The 11,777-nt window shown below is 33.3% G+C and overlaps 2 protein-coding genes across 2 annotated transcripts; both read right to left on the bottom strand.

Moving 5' to 3' along the window:
- Window positions 1-102: 102 nt before the first annotated feature.
- LOC144840098 (proteasome inhibitor PI31 subunit-like) lies at window positions 103-3,689 on the bottom strand. The gene is made up of 6 exons (XM_078695758.1): window positions 3,554-3,689; window positions 2,964-3,119; window positions 2,373-2,455; window positions 2,000-2,158; window positions 1,478-1,675; window positions 103-1,217 (listed from the first exon to the last, which is right to left on the bottom strand). Exons 1-6 carry the CDS (start codon window positions 3,680-3,682, stop codon window positions 1,106-1,108), a joined length of 837 nt encoding a protein of 278 aa, XP_078551884.1. The 5' UTR covers window positions 3,683-3,689; the 3' UTR covers window positions 103-1,105.
- Window positions 3,690-4,634: 945 nt separating this feature from the next.
- Window positions 4,635-8,192, bottom strand: LOC144841188 (patched domain-containing protein 3-like). Its single transcript, XM_078697430.1, has 2 exons — window positions 7,557-8,192; window positions 4,635-7,359 (listed from the first exon to the last, which is right to left on the bottom strand). The coding sequence occupies exons 1-2, from the start codon at window positions 8,170-8,172 to the stop codon at window positions 5,552-5,554; spliced, it is 2,424 nt and encodes an 807-aa protein (XP_078553556.1). The 5' UTR covers window positions 8,173-8,192; the 3' UTR covers window positions 4,635-5,551.
- Window positions 8,193-11,777: the final 3,585 nt, after the last annotated feature.

Below are 11,777 nucleotides of genomic sequence, written 5' to 3'. Positions count from 1 at the left end.
CAATTTTACTCGCTGATAATATTTTCTAATAAGTTTAATTTTAGCCGTCAGAAATGAATAAATAAATTACTTATTAATATATTAGTCTAGTCGTTATTAATTCTAATAATGGAGAACTTGACTTGCTGAGTATAAGATCACAATAAAAAATGTAACTAAAAACAGGACACATTCTAATATAAATTTCTGTTCATATATTACTTTTTAAATGTATCTTTATATATCATTTTTTTAATATAACTACACAACTAATACTGTACATGAAACAGTGATGTCAGGACCCACATCTGTAATAAAATAGGAAGATTAAACCAGACTTACCTGTAAGTTGAAGTTTGATCACTATTTTATGAATAATGTGAGTGAGGTGTAAACAAACATGTCCAGAGTAATAATTTGCAGCGATAAGTATATATATGATATATAATTGTTTTACTTGGGGTGGGTTGAGGCGTGCAGTTTACACCTCACTCACATATTCATAAAATAGTGATCAAACTTCAACTTACAGGTAAGTCTCGTTTAATCTTCCTATTTTATTTCATATACGTTCGCTGTAAACTGAGATGTTTAAAGCCAACTCTGGAAACATGTTTGAACTAATACTGTACATGAAACAATGATGCCAGGACCCACATCTGTAATCAAATGTATAACTGTGTATACTGTAGTCAAGTAGATTAGATATTTGGAGTTGCTGATAGCATCGTGCTCATGTTTGCCTCAATTTCAAATCCTGTAATTTGTGCTTGTTGTCCTCAATCGTGACGATAACAAGACGATCGTGATGATAACAAGATGATCGTGACAATAACAAGACGATCGTGATGATAACAAGATGATCGTGATGATAACAAGACGACACTGCTGCCAAGTCAAAGTTATAGCCATAAAATCCCAAAGAGCAAAAGATAATGTATTTATGCGATGTATTCATGAATAATTTTTAAAGAAAAGAAATAAAAATCCTTTTCCATTTTAAAGGATTCAATAAAACAAAACCTGATTCTGTACAATAAATATCGTAGGTCAAAGTTAATCATGTTTTTTCAACTTTTGATATAGGTAAACATGTCCATGTGACAACGCCAAGTTTGAGGCTGTGCTATGTGTACATGTCATCAAATCCAGGAGGTGGTAAATGGTCTGGATTTGGTGTTTGGTAGTTCATGATCGGTGCCACAGGATCAAATCTTGCTCCAGGAAGTCCCGATCCTCTGTGAAAACATACAATGAATACAAGAGTACTCATCAGTATTTTTTATTACGCTATAAAGCTCTGTCTACACTATCAAACTAGTTTGACAAAAAAGTCTGATGTGCCCAAATATTGTAGTGATGTGTCCAAATATGATAGTGGTATGACATCATCATGTCCATATATGGTCACATCATCATTATTTAAATGTAATAATCGAAAGATGGCACACATGATGATGATGACATATATGATCTTGGTTGTGTATGCCATACCTACCTTGGCATCCTGTTTGGTAAAGGTTGTATTCCAAATCCACTCCTTGCTGGATCCATTAACATACCAGATGAATGACTTGAAAATGGATCCAAGTCAGACACCCCAACAGAGAACGGGTCTAGACGAGGTACCCCCATAGAATATGGGTCAGACCTTCCTGTAGAATATGGATTAGGTTGTCTGTGAGGTACACCTTGTCTACAAAAAATATAAAGATATTTTTATTTGTAAAGCTCTGTCTACACTATCATCACATACATGAATCATTTATAACACACATGTGTAGTGTATCTTACCCGCCAAAGTTATCATCAGTAAATATGCCGGTGAAACAAACTTTATTCGGGTGAATAACGGAAGCTCTGTCTACACTCACTATCAAACTAATTTAACAAAAAAAATGTGATAGCCCCAAATACGGTAGGTGATATGATGTCATCATGTCCTTATATGGGCACATCACAGTTTGATAGTGTAAACAGAGCTTGAGTCTAAAGCATGCCTATTGTTATGTCTACTTACCTATGAATGTAGTGTGAATCCTCTCTATTGTTTCTTGACTGTGAATCTTCTAGTAAACTACTACTACAGCTTTCGCTTGATTTTTTCTTTTCTGTTTTAAAAACTTGTGCCAGATTTTGTTCAAGTTCTTTTTGGAGCTTTGATAAGTTTTTGTATGTACTGAAAAAAATTATAAATCACTGGTTGGCATCAGCAAAAATAAATGTTTTTTCCCCCAATTTATTAGCAACAAATAACGTTTCAAAATGATGTAATATAGAAAGAAACATTTGCGTATGTGGCAATAAATTTAAATAATGAGTTGTTAGTTTACGTGGGAGATACTGAATTCATAGTAAATAATATTCTAGAAAATGTATTAATTCAAGCCTACCCGTCAAAACACCAATTGCTACTTTCATTAACAAAATTACTTGTTTCAAAGGACCAACTGCAGACCTTATCATCCTTTAATCTCTGCAAACAAGACACAGTACAAAAAACATTATGAATTACACATTTTTACCAATAAAATATTAATTTAAGATATATTGTCCCCCAAAAACATGACAAATAAAGATTAATAAAAATAATTAGACTTGGATAGGCAATTTTGTAGAAAAATCAACAAAGATAATTATTTCACTAATATAAAAAGACAAACGAAACAGGTAATTTTAACCAAAATCCATTGTCTGACAGACAATTTAGGTTTTTGTTGCTTTAAATTACATTTTTTCAGGAAAATAATTTTGTTTTCGATACAGTTTTTGGTCAAAGTGAATAATAATATTATGTAACATTAAAATGGCATAAAAACAAAAAAAAATAATTTAAAATACATTTTTTAGGGGGACAATATATAATATCTTTATCTATCTAAAAACTACTGATAAAAAATGTCCAGTTTAAAACATAGTTATAGTTACCTTATATTAGGCATTGTGTTTCTATATGTACTGTAGGCAAAAATAATAATTAATACCTGGATGTTGACCAACAGAGTATCCTCGACTCGTAATATTTTCAAGATGAAATCTTCAGTGGTTTTTGACTGATACATTAATGTATACAAATCATTGTCATTATTCCATCCGCCTGGTAGTAACTCACTCAGTTTTGGTGAAGTTTCATCTTCATTCTTAAAAAATGTAGGTAAACTGTGATTTAGTTTTTCTATTCTATTGCAATATTACATCAAAATTAAAATGCATTACTCCAAAATATAAATAAAATAGCCTACTTACTAAAAAAGGTAGGTGGTGAGCATTATTTACAAATAGAAGGCTAAACAAATAGTGTATACGATTCTTTGTTGGTCCAATTCTTATACCAGTTAAATAATAATACCTAGGCCTAGAGGCTACTGTAGATGATATTATGCTATCTCTAAAAATGCAATGCAATAATAGATGATATGCCCTACTACTTAATGGGGATTTCCCCCGGGCGGCCTATTATTAGGCCCTAGGCCTAGACCTAGGTAGGCCTATATAAACTAACCTAGGCCTAGGCCTAAAAAGGTGGGTATGGTTCGGACTAGCGTAGGCTATTCAGATAAGAATAAAAACTTACATTCAATAAACCTTTACACTTGTATTGATTCTGTAATAAACACCAGTGTAAAAAACAAACTGACGCGTCGTATTTTGACCGAACATTTGACGCAGCAAACAAAACTTCCAGACCGATGAATTTCTCCATCTTTTATTCTCTTTTTTAAAAGGGAAGCGTGCCCTCATCGTCCATAATTATGATTTTATATGTAAAATGACTTACCCGAGTGCGCTACCCGAGTCGTAGTTGATTCAAAATGTACTAATAATTTATGTTTACTCATTGTTAGGTTTTTCCTAGAATGTTGCCATTGCCACCGTTTATTTTAAACAACAAACCAGGGAGTTAATTACAACTCACTGAACAAACTATAGCATTTTATTACAAAAATATACAATTAGTGTATAACAATTATTCTGATGATATACATTTTATTCTTACACAACCATTTTCGAATTTTAAAAATGTTTATTTCCAGGCAATTGTTAGGCTTAACAAATCAAAATTAAAATTTCCATAACATACTGTAAGTAATATTTTAAAAACTGTAGGCCAACTGCAGACGTACAAGTTTTACATTTATCAAATAAACTGTTGGGAACTAGCTAAATTATAAATATCTTGTAGCATTTTAGGCCTGTTTTTCTAAAAAATGTTTATGTTTTAAATGTATCGGAAATGGAAATAATACATTGTATTCATTCATTCATCAGTGGAAAATTACTTCCATTTATTGTCATTTGCATATCAATACATAGAAAATATGTTTGCTCTAAATAACAGCCTAAATGAAATACTAACAAAACAATGACAAAGTATCACATCACTCTCGTATGGATACTGACAAGCATTCAGTGCCTGATTGGCAGCTGGATAAAAGCTGTTATGGAACCTAATATTTGTCTACCGCTACGTACCACTTCAAACACATTATCGGGCACATTATGCATGGAATGAGTAGAATATTGCAATAGAATGTGTTTTCTTAATTAATCGATTTTCAAAAACGGGAGTCAATAGAACTCTGATCAATTCCAATCGTGGAGGTATCCAATGACACGTGATGCTGCATACTTACAACACGTTGTAGATCTGACTTTACTATTGTGGCCCCTGTGCACCACACAATGAAAGATTATTATGGCTACTCAAGTCAGTAAAAAAAGATTATTATGGCTACTCAAGTCAGTAAAAAAAGATTATTATGGCTACTCAAGTCAGTAAAAAAAGATTATTATGGCTACTCAAGTCAGTAAAAAAAATTGGTTTTCCCACGTCCTTGGGATCCATTTAGTCACCTATAGAAAATATAATAAAAGGAAATATTCGGCAGATTACTGCTATCATGTAAATAGCACATAAACAACAATAACATGGACCGTAAATTGTAGGTCTTTGGTAAAAATAAGGAATTGTGTGCCCAACAATATAGATAGACAATACCGGATTTAACTTCTATCCATTCATACACTAATTATTTGGTACGGTTGGTTGACAGCCTTCCTACATTCGTTTTATGAGGTCCCCACGCAAAAGTTTGAATACGTTTTTCAATTACTACTCTGTAATATAACAAACGCTGACAGAATTGATTTGTATCTTTGTCAACTCAATGAATGGATATAACAAAAGTTTGATATGCTAAAAAACTGGTCGCTGTACTCCTACTATACTTATATATTAGGGAGTTAAAACGACTGCAATATATATTTAATTATATGCCTAGATTATATATTAAGTGTGGTGAGAGCATGGATGTGGTACTTTCTCCACTTGTTGGACGCAACGCACTTGTGATTGGTAAAGCTCGGTTCTCACTAGAGACGCAACGCAAGGAAGTAACGTATAAGTGATTTGACCAATCACAAGTGATGGATTATTCAAACAGTGGCTTGTCATTGGTCAACTCGCTTGCGTTGCGCGTACGTCCTAGTGGCAACCAAGCTTTGGTGGGAATCAAGCCTTAGTGATGAGTGGTATTAAAATAGATTTTAAGTACTGTAATTATTTTTTACTTTATACAAAAACTTTCGAAGTGGTAAAATGTATACTGGTTGAAGTATCAACGAAGGCTGGATTTACGGCTACTGGTGGTGTATCAGGGCTTTCAGGTAATTCAGATTCATTTAATTCAATTTTGTCAATGTTATGGCCGTTAATTTCATCAACGATTCCGTATACATGTTCATGATTGTCATTCATTATTGCTTTTAAATTGCCATTCATGTTTGACTTGTTAATCTTAGTTTCTGATTTACACTTTATCATAGATTCAAACACTTCTATTGGTGAAAGTGATAAAACCACAGGTAGAAAAAACAACCCATGAATTAAACCTATTGTTATAACTAGAAACAGTGTTTTGAAAAATGAAATAAAAATTCCAGTTGGGGAATTAACTAGCACGAGTATACCAAGTAAGGTAGAGATTGCGGCTTGTGAGATCGGCATCCCGATTGTATAGTACGCGTCAATAAGTTTATCGTTACGAGATGGGAATGGGGACACGGTGTATACGTACGACATATGAGCAGTAAAATCAACACTAAACCCTATACACAAAATTATATTAATCATTGTAACGGTATCAAGACGAACTCCCCAAAATGTCATAAACCCTAATACTCCAAGCTCTATGGAAGCTATGGATACAACCACCCAGATGGAGCAGATTGGTTTTGGAACAAACAAAATAGAAACAATCATCATGGCAATCAAGGCAATTACCAGATTGGTAAGAGTTGCCGGTAAAATAGTTTTGAACTGGTCATATAAGAAAAAATGTGTACTAAACGCAAAAGTTTCAAACCCAAAATCTGCAACAATTTCTCTAAAATTCTCCATAAATTCCACATCTTCTGAAGTGTCAATTCCCACATGATGTCTTATCGAACCAATTAAAAACCGCGAGTTTGTTATACGTGTTCTGTCTTTGTTAAATACTATATCAAGTTCGAATTCTTTAAACTTATTTTGTACAAGAAATTGATTTTGAAGTATGTTGAGAAAAATAGTGCGGTTAGAACTTGTCTGTTCAGTAACGGAAAGGTGTTCGTTAAACGATCGAATCCAGGAATCTGTAAAGTATTCGGAATTTAACCCATATTTACTAGTTTCTAAATGTTTATGTAATTTCATGATGTTTTCGTTTACATCAGGTTTCCAATACTCAATTTCCTCTGTGAAAACTATTTGTATAAAGGGACCAAAAGTTTGAAAATAACTTTGTTCTATATCTAGAAATTGTTTCAGATAAGAATCTTTTAAAACAATATCTCGTAAATCTAACCCTTGTTTTAGTTGGCTGACACCCCACGTTGAAAAACTTATATACATAACATACACAAGAAGTGTAGCAATTTGCATCCAAGTTTTTCCCATTAGTGGCCCAACGTAATCCCTAAAAAATTCCATAATAATGTGAGATGAATCGGAGCTTTCTACAGTTTTAGAAGGACCTCCAGCACAGAAAAGTCTGTAACGTGAAGAAGGAGCTTCATCAACGGGAACGACCCTTTTCCAAGTAATACAATGTTTATTACCAGCTTCTCTTCGTCCTGTTATCACCATACACGAAAGAAAGAATGTTAACACGTAGATGTACACAAATACAATTGAAACAGCATTATAAACACAGAAATAGGCAACTCCCGGAAATACGCTAGTACAACCAACAGCAAATGCAAGGAAATCTGTAAGTGAGGTGATAGAAATGGACAATGCTGCTTCTGCTAACGTTTCTGATAAACGATCTTCTACCGATGAACGTACATTTGTTTTCCGCCAAGAAGCAACCAATATATACACGTCATCTATACCAATAGCTGAAATAATTTTAAAAAGGGATATCATTTCGATTTTGTTAACATAAGTATACCGATTAGTACAGTAATATAATTTGCAACAATTACAGTTCATCCAAATTGTTTTGACCACAATCATAGAAACGGTTATTTTGTATATCAAATGTCTACTAAATATAACAAGGTCTATATCATATTTAGGTATTTATTAATCTTACCCATAATAATGATTGGCGTCAATGCACTTATAGGAGTGAATATCACGTCAAAGTACAATAGAAGTCCATTTGCAGCAAGACCAGCAAGGACGGCAGACAGCACACCAAGTAATATTAAAATAGGCTTATTCACTACCCAGTCCATTGTTGCTGATGATATCAACGAAAATAACACAATGAGTAGGCCAGCGACTGGTATCAATGGCAAAACACTGAAGGTAGCTGCCGTAAATTCCTCTGAAAGTGTCGATGCCGTGTCACGTGCGATGTATATCAATTCTGAGTGAAATCCTTCCATGGCTTTTAGAAACTCTTTCTCCCAAAGTTCAGAGATGGTTTCAGACGTCTCCAGATGGTACGACAACATTATATACTTCGTTGATTTCACAATTGTAGTTTCACCAACAAGCTCCACACCTCCTAAGTTTTTACCGATTTCAAATATTTCTCCAGTCTGTAGGACAGTAAGTGGGTAGCTGATATCAATTAGCGGTACTCTCGTGGCATCGTATTTGTATATCTCTAGTATTGCATTGTTTTCACAGTTACCCATCCACGCGAGGCAAATATTACTAAATGTGTATTCTGAACCAGCATTCTTGATCGAGATGTTCATAATGGTTTCATGGACTCGAATCACTTCTAAGAACTCTTTAGTTTGTAAGATATTCTGTTTTTGACTACCACCGATTATAACTCGACCGTATGAAAAGGACGCAGGCTGGCGGCTGACTGTCATTCCATGTTCATGTTTATTATTGTAGACATCATTAATATAATCCCTATTTTCTATAGATTCAGCGTCTGTTGGTGTAAATAAATAATCGACGTCGTTGAACAATTTAATTCGTAAAATACCAGTTCCCAGACTTAGGCTGATAACAATCGGTAAAAGAAGAAACGGTAGTGGATGTCGATAGACTACTCTGGCGTAACGTCCATAAGTGTTACTCAATGGCCGAGTAATGCAATCAAAATTAACACCCATCTTGCTGAAATTTAAATTAAAAAATATATTAGTAAAGGTATTTAAAGAAATTCACTAGAAATAAATATGGTTGTTGCTCAATGGTCCATTCTGTAAGGTAAAACGAACTCATGGTTCGATAATAAAGCAGTTTTTAACTTAAGATAACTTATTGACTTAAAATATAAAATCCAACCACTGGTACCATATTCCATTCGTAAAAATAAGGATATTGTTAGTAAAGCCAGTGAAGAGTGAAATTGTAATTTCACTCTTCCCTGGTAAAGATGTTAAAAGTCGAGAGTAAATGAAGTGAACTGGACATGATGTTTAAGATTTAATTAGTAATTTAAAAAGTCGGAAGTAAATGAAATGAATGGTACGTCTAATATTTAGTATATGGTAGCCAGAAATGGTACCATGCTTATAGGTCGTCGAGATACAGTCGCGTTTGGTTGAAGACAAAATATATTTTCGGGGAAGGGGACATGCATCAATCAATCAAATAAACATTTATTTCATTCATTTTTAAATTGAAATGGATACATTATAAATTTTAACGAGATTTTCTTTTTCAGAGAGAAAAAAAAAACCAATCTCAAGTAACATGAACACGAAATAATACAACATGTTACTTACCACCTATCCACTATGGTACTAGACCTACGCAATTCAACTTAATACGTGTAGGCTTTAGCAATGCGATATTCATTCTTATCCCTTCCAAGTACAGTTCAAAGGACGGACTCAAATTACAATATTGTAGTCAGCAGGTTATGCATGGATGGGTAATACAATGTATTCAGTGGTGTAGAAATTGTTTGTCAATAATTATTGTCTGAACGGCTTGCGTGTTTATAATTATAACAGAGAGAGGTAGTCTGTTTCTTTACATACTGCATGATTCCTACCTTTGTTGTCTATGATTAAGAACATTATTTGTTGTGGATTGCGGATTTTTTCTTTTATCATTGATACAAAAACATAAGCTTGTTATGAATAGTGCACGCTTTGTTGAGCTGTAATTTGTGCTAGGTTTACTAGGCCAAACTTGAGGCTCAACTTTTCCCTCATATAAGCAAGAAACTCGGAAAAACCAAGAGGCATAATTGAGTACGAAATTATATATATGGACTTAATGGATAATTAAGATTTACAGTACTATAAACAATTGGCCTGTTGTGTGAAAGTATAGCCTATAAAAGATAACTATTATGTGACATTAAAATCACATATATTCAAAACAAAATAACTTTTTTCAGGGGAACAATATATCTTTAAATACGGTAAATTATGGCTATATAGGGTAAATTGAAAATGATAATACAATTATATACATGGTAGGATTAAAGTTTTTAGCTGTGGTAAAATAATGAGGGCGCCCTGCAATAACAACTTTCAACTACAATCGGACGAAAAGGAGGTTGCTGCAAGATATCTGAAATATTTATATAATATTATGGCTATATAGGGTAAATTGAAAATGATAATACAATTACATACATGGTAGGCTAAAAAATAGCCTACTCAAAAAAGGATATGATAATAATGCTCGCGCATGTTAAAGTTTTTAGCTGTGGTAAAATAATGAGGACGCCCTGCAATAACAACTTTCAACTACAATCGGACGAAATGGAGGTTGCTGCAAGATATCTGAAATATTTATATAATATTATGGCTATATGGGTAAATTGAAAATAATAATAACAATTGCATACATGCTAGGCTAAAAGATAGCCTACTTAAAAGAGAATATGACAATACTCGATTGCGCATGTTAAAGTTTTTAGCTGTGGTAAAATAATGAGGGCGCCCTGATACCAGATAATCATGACAAAAAACTTACATCCAACAAAATGTTACGCTTGTATTGATTGATTGGTTACACCAGTGTAAAAAACAAACTGACGCGTCGTATTTTGACCGAACATTTGACGCAGCAAACAAAACTTCAAGACTGATGAATTTCTCCATCTTTATTTTAGATCCCTTGAAGAGAAGCATGCCAAGCGTTCACCACCAAAGTATCTTAGCTTAAAATTACGCCTAAACTAATTTATGTTAGAAAAATTGCCAATGAAGTATTAAACATGAGCTAATTATATAATAATATAATATTATTCTAAAAAATATATATTTTATTCTTAACTAACAATTTTAAAATTCTTAATTATTCCGTATTATATTATTGAATATTTCAGGCATTTGTCTTTGTTCGATCTCAATCCATTTGTTAGGCTACTATTATTCCAAAATTTATTGTACTGTATAGGTAAATACGTCATAACCCCCCCCCCCCCACCCCAACCTAAAATAACAAAAAGAGAAACAAAAAACAAGTTATTTACCACATTTTAGTTGAAAATTTCATCAAATTTAAAATAAAATGTGGCTGAATTTATAACTACATGTCACTTTTTTCCCTATCTCTCAAATTTTTTCTCATATTTTAAATGGAAATTGTACTATTATATTGTTGGTATTTATTCAGAGTAATATTGTAACCGAATGATAGAGTTTAGCTTATTGTTTTTCATGTCCTTGAAATATAATAATAGAATAGAAAATTTCAGATTACTACATATCACCAAAATAGCATATAAACAGCAAAAATGGTAAAAGTATAAACATGTTGTTTACCCCAACAAATAATAGATAGCCGGATTTAAAGTGTAGCCATTCTTACACTACAGTAGTTTGGGATAGGGTTGACAGCCTTCCTACATGTTTATGAGCTACCCACGTCATTTAAATAATAAAATTGACTAATATTGTAAGAAATATTTATATCTTTGTCAAATCAATATGAATGGATATAACAAAATAAGAATTTAAATTCTACACTAACAAACTTGTGGTCGCTTATCTTAGCTATTATTAGTGAGTTGTAAAATAACAAGGCCATATAGATGGCTGCAGTCACGTGCTCAAATTTGAGTTAGTGTTTACCGACCGACCAAACGACCGACATAGTGAGCTGTAGAGTCTTGCACGCGACAAAAAATGGTTTAACGCCATGTCTAGATTGTGCTTATTGCCTTAGAGTGGGAGGCGCGAAAGGATGCGGTACATAAGCTTTGCTTCCATTGGGACGCAACGACGCAAGAACGTTAAGGCGAAAGGAAAGTAATTCGACCGAGTCATAATGATGGATACATTGCGTTACGTTCTTGCGTTGCGTCCTAGTGAGAACCTAACTGAAGTGATGAGGCGTGATATCGAAACAGAGATTTTGAGTAATGTTTAGGTCTACT

The sequence above is a fragment of the Antedon bifida genome, chromosome 4, assembly GCF_963402885.1.
Source record: "Antedon bifida chromosome 4, ecAntBifi1.1, whole genome shotgun sequence".
NCBI classification, from domain to species: Eukaryota; Metazoa; Echinodermata; class Crinoidea; order Comatulida; family Antedonidae; genus Antedon; species Antedon bifida.
The sequence above is the reverse complement of the archived record's forward strand: the minus strand, read 5'-3'. Positions and strand labels throughout refer to the sequence as shown.